At 31.0% G+C, this 27,787-nt stretch overlaps 1 protein-coding gene across 8 annotated transcripts in view; it reads right to left on the minus strand.

Annotated features, from left to right (window-relative positions):
* The window catches only part of rapgef3 (Rap guanine nucleotide exchange factor (GEF) 3), a 271,955-nt gene that overhangs the window by 84,266 nt on the left and 159,902 nt on the right, over positions 1-27,787 (minus strand). For all 8 annotated transcript variants that reach the window (XM_061925660.2, XM_061925640.2, XM_061925650.2 and 5 more), the window contains 2 exons: positions 21,610-21,654; positions 2,088-2,194 (listed from right to left, as the gene is read on the minus strand). In XM_061925660.2, coding sequence (XP_061781644.1) covers positions 2,088-2,194; positions 21,610-21,654 — 152 coding nt within the window. The remainder of the gene's footprint in view (positions 1-2,087; positions 2,195-21,609; positions 21,655-27,787) is intronic.

A 27,787-nucleotide genomic window follows, 5' to 3' on the forward strand; every position in this document is an offset into this window, starting at 1 on the left:
GTGTGTGAATAGATATACATTATGTACATACGTAAGTGGATATATACATCCACTCCACAGTATGTGTATATGTGAATGGACAAACATGTGGTTACATTGAGTGTACACTATGTGAATGGACAGACATATAGTTACACTGTGTGTATGTGAATTGACTGACATGTTATTAAATTGTGTATGTGTGTGTGAATAGATATACATTATGTACATAAGTACGTGGATATATATATCCACTCCACAGTATGTGTATATGTGAATGGACAAACATGTGGTTACATTGAGTGTACACTATGTGAATGGGCAGACATATAGTTACATTGTGTGTATGTGAATTGACTGACATGTTGTTAAATTGTGTGTGTGTGTGAATAGATATACATTATGTACATACGTAAGTGGATATATATATCCACTCCACAGTATGTGTATATGTGAATGGACAAACATGTGGTTACATTGAGTGTACACTATGTGAATGGGCAGACATATAGTTACATTGTGTGTAGGTGAATTGACTGACATGTTATTGTATTGTCTGTGTGAATAGATATACATTATGTGCATAAGTAAGTGGATATATATATTCACTCCACATAATGTGTATGTGTGAATGGACAAACATGTTGAGTGTACACTGTGTGATTGGGCAGATGTATAGTTATATTGTGTGTGTGTGTGTGTGTGTGTGTGTGTGTGTGTGTGTGTGTGTGTGTGTGTGTGTGTGTGTGTGTGAGTGATTGTGTGTGTGTGTGTGTGTGTGTGTGTGTGTGTGTGTGTGTGTGTGAATAGATATACATTATGTGCATAACTAAGTGGATATATATATTCACTCCATGTAATGTTTATATGTGAATGGACAAACATACATTATGTGCACAAGGGAGTGGATAGACATATCCACTCCACAGTATGTGTATATGTGAATGGACAAACATGTGGTTACCTTGAGTGTACACTATGTGAATGGGCAGACATATAGTTACACTGTGTGTATGTGAATTGACTGACATGTTATTAAATTGTGTATGTGTGTGTGAATAGATATACATTATGTACATAAGTACGTGGATATATATATCCACTCCACAGTATGTGTATATGTGAATGGACAAACATGTGGTTACCTTGAGCGTTCACTATGTGAATGGGCAGACATATAGTTACACTGTGTGTATGTGAATTGACTGACATGTTATTGCATTGTGTGTGTGTGTGTGTGAATAGATATGCATTATGTATATAAGTAAGTGGATAGATATATTCACTCCACAGTATGTGTATATGTGAATGGACAAACGGGTGGTTGCATGAGTGTACACTATGTGAATGGGCAGACATATAGTTACATTGTGTGTATGTGAATTGACTGACATTTTATTAAATACTGTGTGTGTGTCAATAGATATACATTATGTATATACGTAAGTGGATAGACATATACACTCCACAGTATGTGTATATGTGAATGGACAAACGGGTGGTTACATGAGTGTACACTATGTGAATCGGCATACATTTAGTTACATTGTGTGTATGTGAATTGACTGACATGTTATTAAATACTGTGTGTGTAAATAGATATACATTATGTGCATTAGCGAGTGGATAGACATATCCACTCCACAGTATGTGCATATGTGAATGGACAAACGTGCGGTTATGTTCAATGTACACTATGTGAATGGGCAGACATATAGTTACGTTGTGTGTATGAGAATTGACTGACAGGCTATTACATTGTGTGTGTGTGTGTGAATAGATGTACATAATGTAGATTAGTAAGTGGATAGATATATCTATTCCACAGTATGTGTATATGTGAATGGACGAACATGTGGTTACATTGAGTGTACACTATGTGAATGGGCAGACATTTAGTTACACTGTGTGTATGTGAATTGACTGACATGTTACTAAATACTGTGTGTGTGTGTGTGTGAATAGATATGCACTATGTGCATAAGTGAATGGAAAGATACATATCCACTCCACAGTATGTGTATATGTGAATGGACAAACATGTTGAGTGTGCACTACGTGAATGGACATACAGATGGTTATATCAGGTGTAGATCATGTCATGTGACCTGTGTGTTTTGAGGTGGTGCTTCCTGTCCCGGATGAGGGTGGGGTTCTTGTCCACCATCACGCTGTAGACCGCCCTGGCCGCCTTCACCACGCGATCTGACAGGAACTACACAAGAGGAAAAACGTGACGTTTGATTTGACAAAAATATGAACAATGTTTGATTTACTATGCGCCTTTTTCTAGTGAGCCAGAGGTGTTGACACGGAGGAGCCAAGATTCTTATTGAACTATTCTAAGCTCCAAAAAATAATAATGAATCAAAATCAATGTTATGAATTATTGACATATTCAAGGCTAAAAAAATAAATAAAAAAAAAGAATCAAAATCCATGTTGTGATGAATTATTGAACTATTTAAGGCTCAAAAAAATAATAATGAATCAGAATAAATGTTATGAATTATTGACCTATTCAAGGTTAAAAAAAAAGAACAATGAATCAAAATGTTCTTATGAATTATTGACCTATTGAAGACTCAAAAAATAATAGTCAATCAAAATCCATGTTGTGATGAATTATTGAACTATTCAAGGCTCAAAAAAATAATAATGAATCAAAATAAATGTTATGAATTATTGACATATTCAAGGTTAAAAAAAAGAACAATGAATCAAAATGTTCTTATGAATTATTGACCTATTGAAGACTCAAAAAATAATAGTCAATCAAAATCAATGTTCTTATGAATTATTGACCTATTTAATGCTCAAAAAATAATAATGAATCAAAATCAATGTTATGAATTATTGAACTATTCAGGGCTAAAAAAATAATAATGAAACAAAATCAATGTTATGAATTATTGACATATTCAAGGCTCAAAAAATAATAATGAATCAAAATCAATGTTTAAGAATCATTGACATATTCAAGGTTAAAAAAATGAATCAAAATCAATATTCTAATGAATTATTGACATATTCAATGCTAAAAAAAAATAATGAATCAAAATCAATGTTATGAATTATTGACCTATTCAATGCTAAAAAAAATAATAATGAATCAAAATCAGGGTTATGAGTTATTGACATATTCAAGGCTCAAATAATAATAATAAAACATAATCAATGGTATGAATTATTGACCTATTCAATGGTCAAAAAATAATAATGAATCAAAACCAGTGTTATGAATTATTGACCTATTCAATGCTCAAAAAATAATAATAAAACATAATCAATGTTATGAATTATTGACCTATTCAACGCTCAAAAAATAATAATGAATCAAAATCAGGGTTATGAATTATTGACATATTCAAGGCTCAAAAAATAATAATAAAACATAATCAATGTTATGAATTATTGACCTATTCAATGCTCAAAAAATAATAATGAATCAAAATCAGTGTTGTTATGAATTATTGACCTATTCAATGCTCAAAAAATAATAATGAAACATAATCAATGTTTAAGAATTACTGACATATTCAAGGTTAAAAAAAAAGAATCAAAATCAATGTTCTAATGAATTATTGACATATTCAATGCTCAAAAAAAAAATAATGAATCAAAATCAATGTTGTTATGAATTATTGACCTTTTCAATGCTCAAAAAATAATAATAAAACATAATCAATGTTATGAGTTATTGACCTATTCAAGGCTCAAAATAAATAAATAAAACATAATCAATGTTATGAATTATTGACCTATTGAATGCTCAAAAAATAATAATGAATCACAATCAATGTTGTTATGAATTATTAACCTTTTCAATGCTCAAAAAATAATAATAAAACATAATCAATGTTATGAATTATTGACCTATTCAATGCTCAAAAAATAATAATGAATCAAAATCAATGTTCAAGAATTATTGACATATTCAAGGTTAAAAAAAAAGAATCAAAATCAATGTTGTTATGAATTACTGACATATTCAATGCTCAAAAAATAATAATGAATCAAAATCAATGTTGTTATGAAATATTGACCTATTCAATGCTCAAAAAATAATAATAAAACATAATCAATGTTATGAGTTATTGACCTATTCAATGCTCAAAAAATAATAATGAATCAAAATCAGTGTTATGAATTATTGACCTATTCAATGCTCAAAAAATAATAATGAATCAAAATCAATGTTTAAGAATTATTGACATATTCAAGGTTAAAAAAAATGAATCAAAAGCAATGTTGTTATGAATTATTGACCTTTTCAATGCTCAAAAAATAATAATAAAACATAATCAATGTTATGAATTATTTACCTATTCAATGCTAAAAAAAATAAATAATGAAACATAATCAATGTTATGAATTATTGACATATTCAAGGCTCAAAAAATAAGAATTAATCCAAATAAATGTTGTTATGAATTATTGATCTATTCAAGACTCAAAAAATAATAATGAATCATTATCATATTAAAAAAAAATCTATGTTATGAATTATTGACCTATTCAAGGTTTAAAAAAAACAAAAAACAATGAATCAAAATCAATGTGCTTATGAATTATTGATCTATTTAATGCTCAAAACATAATAATGAATCAAAATCAATGTTGTTATGAATTATTGACCTATTCAAGGTTTAAAAAATAACAATTAATTGAAATCACTGTTGTTATGAACTATTGACTTATTTAAGGCTCCAATTACTGCACATCAAATAGTCAACTTTGAAATATTTGTTGGGAGAAAATATTGCACATTTTACCAGATAAAAAAACATATATTTTTTTGACAAAAAGAGCATAAAACCAGACAAATATAAAACAATTATAAAAACGTACAGTATAATCCATCGATATACTGGGAGTTGATTTCAGAGATTTAACTGTTGAAAGTAAAAAAATATAAAAATACATAAATAAAATAAAAAATAAAAAATAAAAAATAAATATATATATATATATATATATATATATATATATATATATATATATATATATATATATAATTTTATTTTATTATTTATTTATTTAAATTTTATTTATAAAATAAATAAATAAATAAAATAAAATAAATAAATATATAAATATACTAGAGATGCGCGGTTAGGCAATTATTTCATCCACAACCGCATCACAAAAGTCGTCAACCATCCGCCATCCACCCGATCTAACATTTAATCAAACCCGCACCCGCCCGTTGTTATATATCTAATATAGACGATACAAGGCATTAGTGAGGTTATAAAGCTTTTGCCTGTTAAAGAAAGGAGACTGATCCAATGGAGCAGAGACATTCAATGCGTGCCACACTGTCACGGCCCAGACGCACACCAGTGCGCAATCATATGGGAGCCGCGCTGAGCGCACCTCCAAGCGCGTGGAGGTGCGATGTCCCTCGCACCCGCGGCGGCTCCACCCGGGCTCGCGCCCGAAGCTTCAGCGCGCACCGCGGCGGCCATCCTACTCGTCGCGGCCTAGCCCTCGCGGCTCTCGCTGCCGGCGACGGCCGGGTATGGGCCCGACGCTCCAGCGCCATCCATTTTCAGGGCTAGTTGATTCGGCAGGTGGGTTGTTACACACTCCTTAGCGGGTTCCGACTTCCATGGCCACCGTCCTGCTCTCTATATCAACCAACACCTTTTCTGGGGTCTGATGAGCATCGGCATCGGGCGCCTTAACCCGGCGTTCGGTTCATCCCGCAGCGCCAGTTCTGCCAGTGAGCCCCACCCCTTTCGTGAGCGCACTGCGCGCGGAGTGACCCATGTTACGCGCCCCCGGCAACAGGGGTGGCGGGCAGGTAAGCTGCGCGGGCGGAGCGCGCGGAGTGACCCCTGTTACGATTTTTTTTAACAGTCATTGCCCCCCCCCCCCGAAAAAAATATTAATTAAAATCAATGTTGTTATGAGTTATTGAACTATTTAAGGCTCCAATTATTTCACCTCAAATATTCCACTTTGAAATATTTTTTTGGAGAAAATATTGCATATTTTGCCATATAAAAAACTTACAATTCTTTGACAAAAAGGGCATAAAAACAGACAAATATAAAACATAATAAAAATGTATAATAGACGGATATATCTGAAGTTGATTTTAGAGATTTAACTGTTGAAAGTAAAAAATAAAAAATTATGTATGACTTATTTCTAACAATTTTATTAATGGGGCCATTTTGGATCGTCGTAAAATTTTGTGGAACTTTTTTTTTTTTTTTTTTAAACTAATAATGAATCAATTTCAATGTCAATATTGCATTTAGAAATATTTTTAGGGGGGGAATATTGCATATTTTGTGTTTATGCCACAAAAACAGGGTTGTCTTTGACAAAAAGCACTTCAAAATAAATGTAAAAAAACCACTTTATATCAACAGATAGACCTGAAGTTGATCGAGAGATTTACTGTAAGCACTGAATAATAATGAAAATAATAGGATGATAACAATATATGACTTATTTTTAACACTTATTAGTGGAGCCATTTTGGATCCCCATGAATTTTAGTAGGATTTTTTTTAACTGTCATTGCTCAAAAAAATAAAATAATGAATTATTTTAAGTCGTTATGAATTATTGACATATTTAAGGCTCCAATTACTGCACATCAAATATTCCACTTTGAAATATTTTTTGGAGAAAATATTGCATATTTTGCCATATAAAAAAATATACATTTATTTGACGAAAAGGGCATAAAAACAGACAAATATAAAAAATAATAAAAACGTATAATCGACGGATATATCTGAAGTTGAGTTTAGAGATTTAACTGTTGAAAGTAAAAAAAAAATATATATATATACGACTTATTTTTAACAATTTTATTAGTGGGGCCATTTTGGATCGCCATAAATTTTAATGAAACTTTTTTTTTTTAAACTATCATTGCCCAAAATAAAAATAGGATTAAAATAAATTTTGTTATGAATTATATAGCTCCAATTATTTCAGATCAAATATTCCACTTTGAAATATTTTTTGGGGGGAAATATCGCATATTTTGCCATATAAAAAACATACATTTATTTGACAAAAAGGGCATGAAAATAGACAAATGCAAAAAATTATAAAAATGTATAATCGATTCAACTTAAAAAAATATTTTTACTTTTAACTTTCATTTGATGTGCAGTAATTGGAGCCTTAAATAGGTCAAAAATTTATAACAAAATTTATTTAAATTATTATTATTTTTTTGGGCAATGACAGTTAAAAAAAAATCCAACTAAAAATAAATAGATCCAATATTCCACTCTCAAATATTTTTAATATTGCATATTTGGTGTTTTCTATCTGTGCAAAGGCGATGCGCACCCTGAACTCCATTGTAAAAATGTGCCTTTCTACTGTTAGAATAATTATGTATAAGTTATCACACAACTCTGTGTGTTTGAACATTTGGTTATTCCATTATTTTTCTGACAAAAGAGTCAACAGAATTATAACACAATACAAATCACAAAAGTAAATAAATAAAAATAACCAGTCAAATATTTTTACTTTCAACTTTCATTTGATGTGCAGTAATTGGAGCCTTAAATAGGTCAAAAATTTATAACAAAATTGATTTAAATTTTTTTTTTTTTTTTGGGGCAATGACAGTTAAAAAATATCCAACTAAAAATGAATAGATCCAATATTCCACTTTCGAATATTTTTAATATTGCATATTTTGTGTTTATGCCACAAAAACAGTGTCTTTGACAAAAAGCACTTCAAAATAAATGTCAAAAAACGACTTTATATCAACAGATAGACCTGAAGTTGATCGAGAGATTTACTGTAAGCACTGAATAATAATTAAAATAATAGGATGATAACAATATATGACTTATTTTTAACACTTATTAGTGGAGCCATTTTGGATCCCCATGAATTTTAGTAGGATTTTTTAAACTGTCATTGCTCAAAAAAATAAAATAATGAATTATTTTAAGTCGTTATGAATTATTGACATATTTAAGGCTCCAATTACTGCACATCAAATATTCCACTTTGAAATATTTTTTGGAGAAAATATTGCATATTTTGCCATATAAAAAATATACATTTATTTGACGAAAAGGGCATAAAAACAGACAAATATAAAAAATAATAAAAACGTATAATCGACGGATATATCTGAAGTTGAGCTTAGAGATTTAACTGTTGAAAGTAAAAAAAAAAAAAAAATTATATATGACTTATTTTTAACAATTTTATTAGTGGGGCCATTTTGGATCGCCATAAATTTTAAGTAAACTTTTTTTTTTTAAACTATCATTGCCCAAAATAAAAATAGGATTAAAATAAATTTTGTTATGAATTATATAGCTCCAATTATTTCACATCAAATATTCCACTTAAAAATATTTTTTGGGGGGAAATATCGCATATTTTGCCATATAAAAAACATACATTTATTTGACAAAAAGGGCATGAAAATAGACAAATGCAAAACATTATAAAAACGTATAATCGATTTAACTTAAAAAATTATTTTTACTTTCAACTTTCATTTGATGTGCAGTAATTGGAGCCTTAAATAGGTCAAAAATGTATAACAAAATTGATTTAAATTCTTTTTTTTTTTTTGGGCAATGACAGTTAAAAAAAAATCCAACTAAAAATGAATAGATCCAATATTGCACTTTCAAATATATATATATATATATATATATATATATATATATATATATATATATATATATATATATATATATATTTTTTTTTTTTTTTTTAATTGTATATGACTTATTTTTAACAATTTTATTAGTGGGGCCATTTTGGATTGACATAAATTTTAATGAATCTTTTTTTCTTTAAACTATCATTGCCCAAAATAAAAATAGGATTAAAATAAATGTTGTTATGAATTATTGATCTAATTAAAGCTCCAATTATTTCACATCAAATATTCCACTTTAAAATATTTTTTGGGGGGGAAATATTGCATATTTTGAAATAGACAAATGCAGAAAATTATAAAAACATATAATCGATTTCACTTAAAAAATTATTTTTACTTTCAACTTTCATTTGATGTGCAGTAATTGGAGCCTTAAATAGGTCAAAAAATTATAACAAAATTGATTTAAATTATTATTATTTTTTTGGGCAATGACAGTTAAAAAAAATCCAACTAAAAATAAATAGATCTAATATTCCACTTTCAAATATTTTTAATATTGCATATTTGGTGTTTATGCCACAAAAACAGGGTTGTCTTTGACAAAAAGCACTTCAAAATAAATGTAACAAAACGACTTTATATCAACAGATAGACCTGAAGTTGATCGAGAGATTTACTGTAAGCATTGAATAATAAAAAAATAATTAGAAATGACTTATTTTTACAATCTTTTGACTTAGACCATTTTGGGTCCCTGGTGGGAAAAATATGTATATATTGTATTGGTTTTGAGAGTGAAAAGTATCAAAAAGGCTCCTGCATGCGCACCCTGAACTCCATTGTAAAAATGTACATTCTACTGTTAGAATAATTATGTATAAGTTATCACACAACTCTTATGCTTAAAGTGCGCGGCCCGCAGTGGAAAAAGTTTAAGCAGGAGTGAGACCTCATGTGTGACAAAACCATCTCCAAAGTAACAAAAAAATAAATAAAAATGCGGCCCTCCTCCCCACCTTTGTCTAACACGTGGAGGCCCCTGGACCACCCTCAGTCCGCTCCTATTCACTCGCCACTTACTTCCTCCTCACTCCCCCTCGCATGCACGCAACCCCAGCAGGTCCCGGGACTGGAAAGAAGGCCTCCGACGGGTGAAAAAAAAAAAAAAAAAAGCCTGGTTGCCACCGATGTGGAACACACCGTTACGTAACGCCAAGGTCGTGTTTCCCCTCCTCTAGATGGAACGCCCACTTTCAGCGGGTCTTGTGACTCCGCCCTCGTCTTGTTTGTGCGTGGAACTTCCCCGTGAGACTCGCTGTTGGCCCCCCAGGTGCCGGTCTGGAGGACCAAGTCTACCTATTTAGTATTTACCACCTCCTCACACTTCTGAACAGTCGGGGGAAACTCATGTGGGAAAATGATGTAAAAGGGCATGCACCAATATTTTGGTACCGGTACCAGAATGCATTTCGATACTTTTCGATACTTTTCTAAATAAAGGGGACCACAAAATAATGTCATTATTGTCTTTATATAAACAAAAAATCTTAGTGTACATGAAATATATGTTTATTATTGTCATTTAGTCCTTAAATAAAATAGTGAACATACTAGACAACTTGTCTTTTAGTAGTAAGTAAACAAACAAAGACTCCTAATTAGTCTATGCAGTAACATATTGTGTCATTTATACACCTATTATTTTGTCTAAATTATAAAGGACAAACTGTAAAAAATGATTATTAATCTACTTGTTCATTTACTGTTAATATCTGCTTATTTTCTGTTTCAACATGTTCTATCTACACTTCTGTTAAAATGTAATAATCACTTATTCTTCTCTTCTTTGATACTTGACATTAGTTGTGGATGATACCACACATTTAGGTATCGATACGATACCAAGTAGTTACAGGATCATACAATAACATATAATACCTCATAAACCAATACTGATGAAGAAATACTGATATAAAGGGTAGGTGTCGCGCTGTTTTCTATCTACACTTCTGTTCAAATGTAATAATCACGTATTCTTCTCTTGTTTGATACTTGACATTAGTTTTGGATGATATCACACATGTAGGTATCGATACGATACCAAGTAGTTACAGGATCATACAATAAAATATAATACCTCATAAACCAATACTGATGAAGGAATACTGATATAAAGGGTAGGTGTCGCGCTGTTTTCTATCTACACTTCTGTTCAAATGTAATAATCACGTATTCTTCTCTTGTTTGATTACATTAGTTTTGGATGATATCACACATTTAGGTATCGATACGATACCAAGTAGTTACAGGATCGTACGATAAAATATAATACCTCATAAACCAATACTGATGAAGGAATACTGATGTAAAGGGTAGGTGTCGCTCTGTTTTTTATCTACACTTCTGTTAAAATGTAATAATCACGTATTCTTCTCTTGTTTGATTACATTAGTTTTGGATGATACCACACATTTAGGTATCGATACGATACCAAGTAGTTACAGGATCATACAATAACATATAATACCTCATAAACCAATACTGATGAAGAAATACTGATGTAAAGGGTAGGTGTCGCGCTGTTTTTTATCTACACTTCTGTTAAAATGTAATAATCACGTATTCTTCTCTTGTTTGATTACATTAGTTTTGGATGATATCACACATTTAGGTATCGATACGATACCAAGTAGTTACAGGATCATACAATAAAATATAATACCTCATAAACCAATACTGATGAAGAAATACTGATGTAAAGGGTAGGTGTCACGCTGTTTTTTATCTACACTTCTGTTAAAATGTAATAATCACGTATTCTTCTCTTGTTTGATTACATTAGTTTTGGATGATATCACACATTTAGGTATCGATACGATACCAAGTAGTTACAGGATCATACAATAAAATATAATACCTCATAAACCAATACTGATGAAGAAATACTGATGTAAAGGGTAGGTGTCACGCTGTTTTTTATCTACACTTCTGTTAAAATGTAATAATCACGTATTCTTCTCTTGTTTGATTACATTAGTTTTGGATGATATCACACATTTAGGTATCGATACGATACCAAGTAGTTACAGGATCATACAATAAAATATAATACCTCATAAACCAATAATAATATGGTTAAGAAATACTGATGTAAAGGGTAGGTGTCGCGCTGTTTTCTATCTACACTTCTGTTAAAATGTAATAATCACGTATTCTTCTCTTGTTTGATTACATTAGTTTTGGATGATATCACACATCTAGGTATCGATACGATACCAAGTAGTTACAGGATCGTACAATAAAATATAATACCTCATAAACCAATACTGATGAAGAAATACTGATGTAAAGGGTAGGTGTCGCGCTGTTTTCTATCTACACTTCTGTTAAAATGTAATAATCACGTATTCTTCTCTAGTTTGATTACATTAGTTTTGGATGATATCACACATTTAGGTATCGATACGATACCAAGTAGTTACAGGATCGTACAATAAAATGTAATACCTCATAAACCAATACTGATGAAGAAATACTGATGTGAAGGGTAGGTGTCGCGCTGTTTTCTATCTACACTTCTGTTAAAATGTAATAATCACGTATTCTTCTCTTGTTTGATTACATTAGTTTTGGATGATATCACACATTTAGGTATCGATACGATACCAAGTAGTTACAGGATCATACAATAAAATATAATACCTCATAAACCAATACTGATGAAGAAATACTGATGTAAAGGGTAGGTGTCGCGCTGTTTTCTATCTACACTTCTGTTAAAATGTAATAATCACTTATTCTTCTCTTGTTTGATTACATTAATTTTGGATGATATCACACATTTAGGTATCGATACGATACCAAGTAGTTACAGGATCGTACAATAAAATATAATACCTCATAAACCAATACTGATGAAGAAATACTGATGTAAAGGGTAGGTGTCGCGCTGTTTTCTATCTACACTTCTGTTAAAATGTAATAATCACTTATTCTTCTCTTCTTTGATACTTTACATTACTTTTGGATGATACCACACATTTAGGTATGGATCCGATACCAAGTAGTTACAGGATCATACAATAAAATATAATACCTCATAAACCAATAATAATATGGTTAAGAAATACTGATGTAAAGGGTAGGTGTCGCGCTGTTTTCTATCTACACTTCTGTTAAAATGTAATAATCACTTATTCTTCTCTTGTTTGATTACATTAGTTTTGGGTGATATCACACATTTAGGTATCGATACGATACCAAGTAGTTACAGGATCATACAATAAAATATAATACCTCATAAACCAATACTGATGAAGAAATACTGATGTAAAGGGTAGGTGTCGCGCTGTTTTCTATCTACACTTCTGTTCAAATGTAATAATCACGTATTCTTCTCTTGTTTGATTACATTAGTTTTGGATGATATCACACATTTAGGTATCGATACGATACCAAGTAGTTACAGGATCGTACAATAAAATATAATACCTCATAAACCAATACTGATGAAGAAATACTGATGTAAAGGGTAGGTGTCACGCTGTTTTTTATCTACACTTCTGTTAAAATGTAATAATCACTTATTCTTCTCTTGTTTGATTACATTAATTTTGGATGATATCACACATTTAGGTATCGATACGATACCGAGTAGTTACAGAATCATACAATAAAATATAATACCTCATAAACCAATACTGATGAAGAAATACTGATGTAAAGGGTAGGTGTCGCGCTGTTTTTTTATCTACACTTCTGTTAAAATGTAATAATCACGTATTCTTCTCTTCTTTGATACTTGACATTAGTTTTGGATGATATCACACATTTAGGTATCGATACGATACCAAGTAGTTACAGGATCATACAATAAAATAGAATACCTCATAAACCAATACTGATGAAGAAATACTGATGTAAAGGGTAGGTGTCGCGCTGTTTTTTTATCTACACTTCTGTTAAAATGTAATAATCACTTATTCTTCTCTTGTTTGATTACATTAATTTTGGATGATATCACACATTTAGGTATCGATACGATACCAAGTAGTTACAGGATCATACAATAAAATATAATACCTCATAAACCAATACTGATGAAGAAATACTGATGTAGAGGGTAGGTGTCGCGCTGTTTTTTTATCTACACTTCTGTTAAAATGTAATAATCACTTATTCTTCTCTTGTTTGATTACATTAATTTTGGATGATATCACACATTTAGGTATCGATACGATACCAAGTAGTTACAGGATCATACAATAAAATATAATACCTCATAAACCAATACTGATGAAGAAATACTGATGTGAAGGGTAGGTGTCGCGCTGTTTTCTATCTACACTTCTGTTAAAATGTAATAATCACGTATTCTTCTCTTGTTTGATTACATTAATTTTGGATGATATCACACATTTAGGTATCGATACGATACCAAGTAGTTACAGGATCGTACAATAAAATATAATACCTCATAAACCAATAATAATATGGTTAAGAAATACTGATGTAAAGGGTAGGTGTCGCGCTGTTTTTTATCTACACTTCTGTTAAAATGTAATAATCACTTATTCTTCTCTTGTTTGATTACATTAGTTTTAGATGATATCACACATTTACGTATCGATCCGATACCAAGTAGCTACAGGATCGTACAATAAAATATAATACCTCATAAACCAATACTGATGAAGAAATACTGATGTAAAGGGTAGGTGTCGCGCTGTTTTTTATCTACACTTCTGTTAAAATGTAATAATCACTTATTCTTCTCTTGTTTGATTACATTAATTTTGGATGATATCACACATTTAGGTATCGATACAATACCAAGTAGTTACAGGATCATACAATAAAATATAATACCTCATAAACCAATACTGATGAAGAAATACTGATGTAAAGGGTAGGTGTCGCGCTGTTTTCTATCTACACTTCTGTTAAAATGTGATAATCACGTATTCTTCTCTTGTTTGATTACATTAATTTTGGATGATATCACACATTTAGGTATCGATACGATACCAAGTAGTTACAGGATCATACAATAAAATATAATACCTCATAAACCAATACTGATGAAGGAATACTGATGTAAAGGGTAGGTGTCGTGCTGTTTTCTATCTACACTTCTGTTAAAATGTAATAATCACTTATTCTTCTCTTGTTTGATTACATTAGTTTTGGATGATAGCACACATTTAGGTATCGATACGATACCAAGTAGTTACAGGATCATACAATAAAATATAATACCTCATAAACCAATAATAATATGGTTAAGAAATACTGATGTAAAGGGTAGGTGTCGCGCTGTTTTCTATCTACACTTCTGTTAAAATGTAATAATCACGTATTCTTCTCTTGTTTGATTACATTAGTTTTGGGTGATATCACACATTTAGGTATCGATACGATACCAAGTAGTTACAGGATCATACAATAAAATATAATACCTCATAAACCAATACTGATGAAGAAATACTGATGTAAAGGGTAGGTGTCGCGCTGTTTTTTTATCTACACTTCTGTTAAAATGTAATAATCACTTATTCTTCTCTTGTTTGATTACATTAGTTTTGGATGATATCACACATTTAGGTATGGATACGATACCAAGTAGTTACAGGATCATACAATAAAATATAATACCTCATAAACCAATACTGATGAAGGAATACTGATATAAAGGGTAGGTGTCGCGCTGTTTTTTATCTACACTTCTGTTAAAATGTAATAATCACGTCTTCTTCTCTTGTTTGATTACATTAGTTTTGGATGATATCACACATTTAGGTATCGATACGATACCAGGTAGTTACAGGATCATACAATAAAATATAATACCTCATAAACCAATACTGATGAAGAAATACTGATGTAAAGGGTAGGTGTCGCGCTGTTTTCTATCTACACTTCTGTTAAAATGTGATAATCACGTATTCTTCTCTTGTTTGATTACATTAATTTTGGATGATATCACACATTTAGGTATCGATACGATACCAAGTAGTTACAGGATCATACAATAAAATATAATACCTCATAAACCAATACTGATGAAGGAATACTGATGTAAAGGGTAGGTGTCACGCTGTTTTTTTATCTACACTTCTGTTAAAATGTAATAATCACTTATTCTTCTCTTGTTTGATTACATTAGTTTTGGATGATATCACACATTTAGGTATCGATACGATACCAAGTAGTTACAGGATCATACAATAAAATATAATACCTCATAAACCAATACTGATGAAGAAATACTGATGTAAAGGGTAGGTGTCGCGCTGTTTTCTATCTACACTTCTGTTAAAATGTAATAATCACGTATTCTTCTCTTGTTTGATTACATTAGTTTTGGATGATATCACACATTCAGGTATCGATACGATACCAAGTAGTTACAGGATCATACAATAAAATATAATACCTCATAAACCAATACTGATGAAGAAATACTGATGTAAAGGGTAGGTGTCGCGCTGTTTTCTATCTACACTTCTGTTAAAATGTAATAATCACTTATTCTTCTCTTGTTTGATTACATTAGTTTTGGATGATATCACACATTTAGGTATCGATACGATACCAAGTAGTTACAGGATCATACAATAAAATATAATACCTCATAAACCAATACTGATGAAGAAATACTGATGTAGAGGGTAGGTGTCGCGCTGTTTTCTATCTACACTTCTGTTCAAATGTAATAATCACTTATTCTTCTCTTGTTTGATTACATTAGTTTTGGATGATATCACACATTTAGGTATCGATACGATACCAAGTAGTTACAGGATCATACAATAAAATATAATACCTCATAAACCAATACTGATGAAGAAATACTGATGTAAAGGGTAGGTGTCGCGCTGTTTTTTTATCTACACTTCTGTTAAAATGTAATAATCACTTATTCTTCTCTTGTTTGATTACATTAGTTTTGGATGATACCACACATTTAGGTATCGATACGATACCAAGTAGTTACAGGATCGTACAATAAAATATAATACCTCATAAACCAATACTGATGAAGAAATACTGATGTAAAGGGTAGGTGTCACGCTGTTTTTTTATCTACACTTCTGTTAAAATGTAATAATCACTTATTCTTCTCTTGTTTGATTACATTAATTTTGGATGATACCACACATTTAGGTATGGATCCGATACCAAGTAGTTACAGGATCATACAATAAAATATAATACCTCATAAACCAATACTGATGAAGGAATACTGATGTAAAGGGTAGGTGTCGCGCTGTTTTTTTATCTACACTTCTGTTAAAATGTAATAATCACGTATTCTTCTCTTGTTTGATTACATTAGTTTTGGATGATAGCACACATTTAGGTATCGATACGATACCAAGTAGTTACAGGATCATACAATAAAATATAATACCTCAGAAACCAATACTGATGAAGAAATACTGATGTAAAGGGTAGGTGTCACGCTGTTTTTTATCTACACTTCTGTTAAAATGTAATAATCACTTATTCTTCTCTTGTTTGATTACATTAGTTTTGGATGACATCACACATTTAGGTATCGATACGATACCAAGTAGTTACAGGATCATACAATAAAATATAATACCTCATAAACCAATACTGATGAAGAAATACTGATGTAAAGGGTAGGTGTCGCGCTGTTTTTTATCTACACTTCTGTTAAAATGTAATAATCACTTATTCTTCTCTTGTTTGATTACATTAGTTTTGGATGATATCACACATTTAGGTATCGATACGATACCAAGTAGTTACAGGATCATACAATAAAATATAATACCTCATAAACCAATACTGATGAAGAAATACTGATGTAAAGGGTAGGTGTCGCGCTGTTTTTTATCTACACTTCTGTTAAAATGTAATAATCACTTATTCTTCTCTTGTTTGATTACATTAGTTTTGGATGATATCACACATTTAGGTATCGATACGATACCAAGTAGTTACAGGATCGTACAATAAAATGTAATACCTCATAAACCAATAATAATATGGTTAAGAAATACTGATGTAAAGGGTAGGTGTCGCGCTGTTTTCTATCTACACTTCTGTTAAAATGTAATAATCACGTCTTCTTCTCTTGTTTGATTACATTAATTTTGGATGATATCACACATTTAGGTATCGATACGATACCAAGTAGTTACAGGATCATACAATAAAATATAATACCTCATAAACCAATACTGATGAAGAAATACTGATGTAAAGGGTAGGTGTCACGCTGTTTTCTATCTACACTTCTGTTAAAATGTAATAATCACGTATTCTTCTCTTCTTTGATTACATTAGTTTTGGATGATATCACACATTTAGGTATCGATACGATACCAAGTAGTTACAGGATCATACAATAAAATGTAATACCTCATAAACCAATACTGATGAAGAAATACTGATGTAAAGGGTAGGTGTCGCGCTGTTTTTTATCTACACTTCTGTTAAAATGTAATAATCACTTATTCTTCTCTTGTTTGATTACATTAGTTTTGGATGATATCATACATTTAGGTATCGATACGATACCAAGTAGTTACAGGATCATACAATAAAATATAATACCTCATAAACCAATACTGATGAAGAAATACTGATGTAAAGGGTAGGTGTCACGCTGTTTTTTATCTACACTTCTGTTGAAATGTAATAATCACTTATTCTTCTCTTGTTTGATTACATTAGTTTTGGATGATATCACACATTTAGGTATCGATACGATACCAAGTAGTTACAGGATCATACAATAAAATATAATACCTCATAAACCAATACTGATGAAGAAATACTGATGTAAAGGGTAGGTGTCGCGCTGTTTTTTTATCTACACTTCTGTTAAAATGTAATAATCACTTATTCTTCTCTTGTTTGATTACATTAGTTTTGGATGATACCACACATTTAGGTATGGATCCGATACAAAGTAGTTACTGTATCATACAATAAAATATAATACCTCATAAACCAATAATAATATGGTTAAGAAATACTGATGTAAAGGGTAGGTGTCGCGCTGTTTTCTATCTACACTTCTGTTAAAATGTAATAATCACGTATTCTTCTCTTGTTTGATTACATTAGTTTTGGGTGATATCACACATTTAGGTATCGATACGATACCAAGTAGTTACAGGATCATACAATAAAATATAATACCTCATAAACCAATACTGATGAAGAAATACTGATGTAAAGGGTAGGTGTCGCGCTGTTTTTTTATCTACACTTCTGTTAAAATGTAATAATCACTTATTCTTCTCTTGTTTGATTACATTAGTTTTGAATGATATCACACATTTAGGTATAGATACGATACCAAGTAGTTACAGTATCATACAATAAAATATAATACCTCATAAACCAATACTGATGAAGAAATACTGATGTAAAGGGTAGGTGTCGCGCTGTTTTCTATCTACACTTCTGTTAAAATGTAATAATCACGTATTCTTCTCTAGTTTGATTACATTAGTTTTGGATGATATCACACATTTAGGTATCGATACGATACCAAGTAGTTACAGGATCGTACAATAAAATGTAATACCTCATAAACCAATACTGATGAAGAAATACTGATGTAAAGGGTAGGTGTCGCGCTGTTTTTTATCTACACTTCTGTTAAAATGTAATAATCACGTATTCTTCTCTTGTTTGATTACATTAGTTTTGGATGATATCACACATTTAGGTATCGATCCGATACCAAGTAGTTACAGTATCATACAATAAAATATAATACCTCATAAACCAATACTGATGAAGAAATACTGATGTAAAGGATAGGTGTCGCGCTGTTTTTTTATCTACACTTCTGTTAAAATGTAATAATCACTTATTCTTCTCTTCTTTGATACTTTACATTAGTTTTGGATGATACCACACATTTAGGTATGGATCCGATACCAAGTAGTTACAGGATCATACATTGGTTATATTCAAAGTTCTCATGTGTCCAGGGACGTATTTACTGACTTTATAAACTTTATATACATTTTTTTTTAATTAAAAAGATTTTGCGATGCCAAAAAATATCGATGTAATCATAGTGGTATCGACCAGATACACAATACTACACCATATTGTTGTGTAGCTGCAAGCTCCAAGTAAAATGAGTTTTTAGTGAGGAAAAAAAACTAACCTGATCCAAGCCGGGAGAAAAACAGCAAACAACCTCGGCTGATTAAAACAAATAAATAATAAATAATAAATAAAAAATAACAAATAATCAAAGTTTATTCATAAAGCTCTTAATCACAAGTGTCTCAAAGGGCTGCACAAGCCACAACTAGTAACTAGTAACAGGTCCACTCCTTGTTCCCAGACCTGCCATCCCCGGAATAAATGCACCCTGAGGCGATGATGTCACCATACACCGTCCATGCACCCTGAGGCGATGATGTCACCATATGATGTCGTCCATCACAGTTTTTCCCACGGGCCCATTCTCCCCTCCTGACCCCCGGCGGGACATTCTCAGGCACCAAAAACGCATTTATTTTTGTCAAAGAAGACGCAGAAACTTTCCATGAGCGCAGCACGCCGTGAAAAAGGAACATTAGCGCAAGTAATTTTTTTTTTTTAGGCTGTCACAGAGGCGGCAAACGCCTTTCCCAGGCGAGCGCTGACGTCATTCATCACGTGACACCACAGAGAACTCAAACCGACTTTTGGGAGACTGTCGCCTCAGTCTAACGTGCAAACAGGTTTAATCCGGCCTGCGAGATGACTTTGTTGAGTATAAAAATTAGCTCCGGTTGCGGCTGGCAGCAGATGGCGTCAGACTGATGCAGTATTGACGCACGATACCTTCTTGCGTTGTAAATTATTAATTATCGAGATGCAAAGACTTAAGTCAGCATGACCGTCGTCTTTGTAGTTTGAGTTCCGTGCAGCGTTCGCAATTGGTTGACGGCGCGATGCGCACCCTGAACTCCATTGTAAAAATGTGCCTTTCTACTGTTAGAATGATTATGTATAAGTTATCACACACCTCTTATGCTTAAAGGCCGTTGCTATAGTTATTATCTATTGTGCTCAAGTTGTACTTTTCTATCTGTGCAAAGGCAATGCGCACCCTGGACTCCATTGTAAAAATGTGCCTTTCTACTGTTAGAATGATTATGTATAAGTTATCACACAACTCTTATAACAAAGCAACTTCGATGCCAATGCCGCCATAACTGGCAGCTGCTGCTACCACTACAAAAAAAATGGAATTAAAAAAAAAATTGTTTCTCAGATTAAACAGTCTTGTGAGTCGATTCCAATCCACCAGAGAGTAACAATATTATAAACTTTTCAACTATTCAACATTATTTTGATTGTCAAAAGCTTAAAATGTTGCAGTTGCAAGCTTCTGACTATATTAATAATTATTACATTTCTTTGAAGTGGCATTAAAAAGGCATTAAAAAGCAATACATTTGATGAAAAAAATGAACGCGGTAAAAATTACACATGCTATTAGCCAAATTTCGATGCAGCTGCTGCTACCACTACAAAAAAAAATGGAATTAAAAAAATATATGTGGAGGGGGGGCGTGGCCTGCGGGCCAGGGTGTGCCAGGACCGGCCTCGAAGACAGCGACCGGTGAGTGGATGGCCCAGGTGGAGCCTTGTTATCTAATCACCTGTGGCCTTCATTAGCAGCAGCCGGATTGAGACGCGCGGTGGGAGCTGGAGTGAGAGCGAGAGAGACACTGTCATACTAAAACTGTAAAATTAGCACTTAGATTATTTTTTTTAAAGATGTGTAGCGAAGCCTGCCTTTTTTTCCTTTTTTTTTGCAAACCGTCCTTCGTAGTGGTGGACGTATACATGGGGAAGGGGTTGTACAAATAGGGGCGTGGTCACGGGTCGTTAGTCAATGGTGGCATAAAAGGGAGATAGGGGGCCAAGTTGTTGACGTGGAGGGAGCGAAAGGAAGGACAAGGAAAACCTGGCGGTGCACTGATAGTGAACGTTGTTGGTGTGGCCCTCACCTGCTTCATGGTGTCCTTGGAGTTCACGGCCTCTGGAAGTGGAGTCTGCGAAGAGAAGGCAGGAGACGTCATGTTTGCAAATAATCATGGACTTAGAATTTAATGGCAGCAAAAAAAGGCATTTTTACCAGTGTGTTACATGGCCTTTCCTTTTAACAACACTCAGTAAAGGTTTGGGAACTGAGGAGACACATTTTTGAAGTGGAATTCTTTCCCATTCTTGCTTGATGTACAGCTAGTACCCACACTCTTTTACTATGAAGCCACGCTGTTGTAACACGTGGCTTGGCATCGTCTTGCTGAAATAAGCAGGGGCGTCCATGATAACGTTGCTTGGATTGCTCCAAAACCTGTATGTACCTTTCAGCATTAATGGTGCCTTCACATATGTGTAAATTACCCATGCCTTGGCCACTAATACACCCCCATACCATTACACATGCTGCCTTTTACCCTTTGACCCTAGAACAGTCCAGATGGTATTGAAAGGAGTTTAGGGATTTCACAAATCTACGGTTCGTAATATCATCAAAAGTTTCAGAGAATGTGGAGAAATCCCTGTACGTAAACGGCAAGGCCGAAAACCAACATGGAATGCTCGTGACCTTCGATCCCTTAGGCGGTACTGCATCAAAAAAGCGACATCAGTGTGTAAAGGATATCACCACATGGGCTCAGGAACACTTCAGAAAACCACTGTCAGTAACTACAGGTTGTCGCTACATCTGAAAGTGCAAGTTAAAACTCTGCCGGGGCGGTATGGCTCGGTTGATAGAGTGGCCATGCCAGCAACTTGAGGGTTCCAGGTTCGAGCCCCGCTTCCGCCATCTTAGTCACTGCCGTTGTGTCCTTGGGCAAGACACTTTACCCACCTGCTCCCAGTTCCACCCACACTGGTTTAAATGTAACTTAGATATTGGGTTTCACTATGTAAAGCGCTTTGAGTCACTAGAGAAAAAGCGCTATATAAATATAATTCACTTCACTTCTTTTCTTCTTTGGTCCGAAAAGACACCACGTCCACAGTTTCCAAAAACAATTTGAAATGTGGACTCGTCAGACCACAGTTTCCACTTTGCATCAGTCCATCTTAGATGAGCTCGGGCCCAGCGAAGTCGGCGGCGTTTCTGGGTGTTGTTGATAAAAAAACGTTGGCTTTGCATAGTAGAGTTTTAACTTGCACTTACAGATGTAGCGAGGAACTGTAGTTGCTGACAGTGGTTTTCTGAAGTGTTCCTGAGCCCATGTGGTGATATCCTTTACACACCGACGTGGCTTTTTGATGCAGTACCGCCTGAGGGATCCAAGGTGCGTAATATCATCGATTACGTGCAGTGATTTCTCCAGATTCTCTGAACCTTTTGATGATATTACAGAGCGTAGATGGTGAAATCCCGAAATTCCTTGTTGAGAAATGTTGTTGTTAAACAATTTGCTCAGGCATTTGTTGACAAAGTGGTGACCCTCGCCCCCGTCCTTGTTTGTGAACGACTCAGCATTTCATGGAAGCTACTTTTTATACCCAATCATGGCACCCACCTGTTCCCAATTAGCCCGTTCACCTGTGGGACGTTCCAAATAAGTCTTTGACGAGCCTTCCTCGACTTTCTCAGTCTTTTTTGCCACTCGTGCCAGCTTTTTTGAAACATGTTGCAGGCATCAAATTCCAAATGAGCTAATATTTGCAAAAAATAAAGTTTCTCAGTGTGAATATGAAATATCTTGTCTTTGCAGTCTATTCAATTGAATATAAGTTGAAAAGGATTTGTTGTATTCTCTTTTTATTTACCATTTACACAACGTGACAACTTCACTGCTTTTGGGGTTTGTGCAATGCACTATGGGTAAATTCATACCATATTTGGATAATGGATATGTTAAATATACTTACTCAATAAAAAACTATTTAATTTGAACGTTTTTTTTTAATTGAGATGATCATAAAAACAAAGATGACAGGGCATTTATACAATATTATATTTATACAATATTATTTTTATAGAATATTATATTTATAGAATATTCTGATGGCCCCCAAAAAAACGAATTTTGGCCAGAAATTTCCCCTGAACCACATAATCCTTTTACAGCCGCCAAGGGGCATATTTGCATTTATAATTTTCCCCATATACAATTTCAATTAATCTAGACTGTTTTTTTTAAATTTATTTTTATTAGAAACACTGCTTCACTTCTTTTTTACTTCTTGTGAGATGGTCAAAATGAAATAATTGGTTCCTGCAGTAAGGTTTAAAAAAACATGCAGTGTGTCAACAGTAACCTGATATGCATTTGTTAAAAGTCTCCACACACACCCACACACACACACACACACGTGCATGTTTCGCCTCCGCTCTTCAGCCACACTAAGGTCACATGACCATGCGGACGTCCCGCTATCGCTGCTTATTGTTTGCACCGAGGAAATGGCTCAGCTCGTTAGCTGCAAATCTAACGAGGGCTGGTGGTGAGCCGGATAAAGCCCACTTTCGCTTGAAAGTGCCGTAGAAAAATGCAACCACTGGAGATACAATGATTGACTTCTCAGTGCAGTTATTTATAGCCACTGACAATTAGTTTGGACAAAGTTGGGAAATGTCTTCAGGAAATGGCAAGAAAGCGTTTTACATTTATTTTACAACAGTAAATTAAATGTAAAATATAAAAAAGTAAAATATATGAAATACAAGTATTTACATGAGTAAAATGAATGTCGATAATATATTTCATTGAGTAAAATAAATGTATAATACATTTATTTACGTGAGTAAAATAATTGTCAATAATATATTTAAATGAGTAAAATAAATGTAAAATATATCAAATACACGTATTTACATGGGTAAAATAACTGTCAATAATATATTTGAGTAAAATACATGTAAAAGATGTAAATACATGTATAAATGAGCAAAATGAATGTGAAAAATATATTTAAATGAGTAAAATTAAATTTAAAATATATAACATACACATATTTACATGGGTAAAATAATTGTCAATAATATATTTAATTGAGTAAAATAAATGTAAAAGATGTAAATACATGTATTTAAATGAGCAAAATAAATGTCAAAAATATATTTAAATGAGTAAAATTAAATTTAAAATATATAACGTACACATATTTACATGGGTAAAATAATTGTCAATAATATATTTAAATGAGTAAAATAAATGTGAAATAAATAAACTACACATATTTACGTGAGTAAAATAATTGTCAATTATATATTTAAATGAGTAAAATAAATGTAAAATATATCAAATACACGTATTTACATGGGTAAAATAACTGTCAATAATATATTTAATTGAGTAAAATACATGTAAAAGATGTAAATACATGTATTTAAATGAGCAAAATAAATATATAAATACACGTATTTACATGAGTAAAATAACAGTGAATAATATATTTAATTGAGTAAAATACATGTAAAATACATAAAATACACGTATTTACATGAGTAAAATAAATGTCGATAATATATTTAAATGAGTAAAATAAATGTAAAATAGATCAAATACACGTATTTACATGACTAAAATAAATGTCGATAATATATTTAAATGAGTAAAATAAATGTAAAATAGATAAAATACACATATTTACATGAGTAAAATAAATGTCGATAATATATTTAAATGAGTAAAATAAATGTAAAATAGATCAAATACACATATTTACATGAGTAAAATAAATGTCGATAATATATTTAAATGAGTAAAATAAATGTAAAATAGATAAAATACATGTATTTACATGAGTAAAATAAATGTCAATAATATATTTAATTGAGTAAAATACATGTAAATGATGTGAATGCATGTATTTAAATGGACAAAATAAATGTCAAAAATATATTTAAATGAGTAAAATAAATTTAAAAGATATAAAATACACATATTTACATGAGTAAAATAACTGTCAACAATATATTTTATTGAGTAAAATAAATATAAAATACACTTATTTACATGAGTAAAATAAATGTCAATAATATATTTAAATGAGTAAAATAAATGTGAAATAAATACACTACACATATTTACGTGAGGAAAATGATTGTCAATAATGTATTTAAATGAGTAAAATAAATGTAAAATATATAAAATACATGTATTTACATGAGTAAAATAACTGTCAATAATATATTTAATTGAGTAAAATACATGGAAATGATGTGAATGCATGTATTTAAATGAGCAAAATAAATATATAAATACACATATTTACATGAGTAAAATAACTGTCAATAATATATTTAATTGAGTAAAATACATGTAAAATAGATAAAATACACGTATTTACATGACTAAAATAAATGCCGATAATATATTTAAATGAGTAAAATAAATGTAAAATAGATAAAATACACATATTTACATGAGTAAAATAAATGTCGATAATATATTTAAATGAGTAAAATAAATGTAAAATAGATAAAATACACATATTTACATGAGTAAAATAAATGTCGATAATATATTTAAATGAGTAAAATAAATGTAAAATAGATCAAATACACGTATTTACATGAGTAAAATAAATGTCAATAATATATTCAATTGAGTAAAATACATGGAAATGATGTGAATGCATGTATTTAAATGGGCAAAATAAATGTCAAAAATATATTTAAATGAGTAAAATAAATTTAAAATATATAGAATACACATTTACATGAGTAAAATAACTGTCAATAATATATTTTATTGAGTAAAATAAATATAAAATACACTTATTTACATGAGTAAAATAAATGTCAATAATATATTTAAATGAGTAAAATAAATGTGAAATAAATAAACTACACATATGTACGTGAGAAAAATGATTGTCAATAATATATTTAAATGAGTAAAATAAATGTAAAATATATAAAATACACGTATTTACATGAGTAAAATAACTGTCAATAATATATTTAATTGAGTAAAATACATGTAAAAGATGTGAATGCATGTATTTAAATGGGCAAAAATAAATGTAAAAAATATATTTAAATGAGTAAAATAAATTTAAAATATATAAAATACACATATTTAGCTGAGTAAAATAACTGTCAATAATATATTTTATTGAGTAAAATAAATATAAAATACACTTATTTACATGAGTAAAATAAATGTCAATATATATAAATGAGTAAAATAAATGTGAAATAAACTACACATACAGTATGTACGTGAGGAAAATGATTGTCAATAATATATTTAAATGAGTAAAATAAATGTAAAATATATAAAATACACGTATTTACATGAGTAAAATAACTGTCAATAATATATTTAATTGAGTAAAATACATGGAAATGATGTGAATGCATGTATTTAAATGGGCAAAATAAATGTCAAAAATATATTTAAATGAGTAAAATAAATTTAAAATATATAAAATACACATTTACATGAGTAAAGTAACTGTCAATAATATATTTTATTGAGTAAAATAAATTTAAAATACACTTATTTGCATGAATAAAATAAATGTCAATAATATATTTAAATTAGTAAAATAAATGTGAAATAAACTACACATACAGTATGTACGTGAGGAAAATGATTGTCAATAATATATTTAAATGAGTAAAATAAATGTAAAATATATAAAATACATGTATTTACATGAGTAAAATAACTGTCAATAATATATTTAATTGAGTAAAATACATGGAAATGATGTGAATGCATGTATTTAAATGGGCAAAATAAATGTCAAAAATATATTTAAATGAGTAAAATAAATTTAAAATATATAAAATACACATTTTTACATGAGTAAAATAACTGTCAATAATATATTTTATTGAGTAAAATAAATTTAAAATACACTTATTTGCATGAATAAAATAAATGTCAATAATATATTTAAATGAGTAAAATAAATGTGAAATAAACTACACATACAGTATGTACGTGAGGAAAATGATTGTCAATAATATATTTAAATGAGTAAAATAAATGTAAAATATATAAAATACACGTATTTACATGAGTAAAATAAATGTCAATAATATATTTAATTGAGTAAAATACATAGAAATGATGTGAATGCATGTATTTAAATGGGCAAAATAAATGTCAAAAATATATTTAAATGAGTAAAATAAATTTAAAATATATAAAATACACATATTTACATGAGTAAAATAACTGTCAATAATATATTTTA

This window comes from Nerophis lumbriciformis, linkage group LG01, assembly GCF_033978685.3.
Source record: "Nerophis lumbriciformis linkage group LG01, RoL_Nlum_v2.1, whole genome shotgun sequence".
In the NCBI taxonomy this organism is placed as follows: Eukaryota; Metazoa; Chordata; class Actinopteri; order Syngnathiformes; family Syngnathidae; genus Nerophis; species Nerophis lumbriciformis.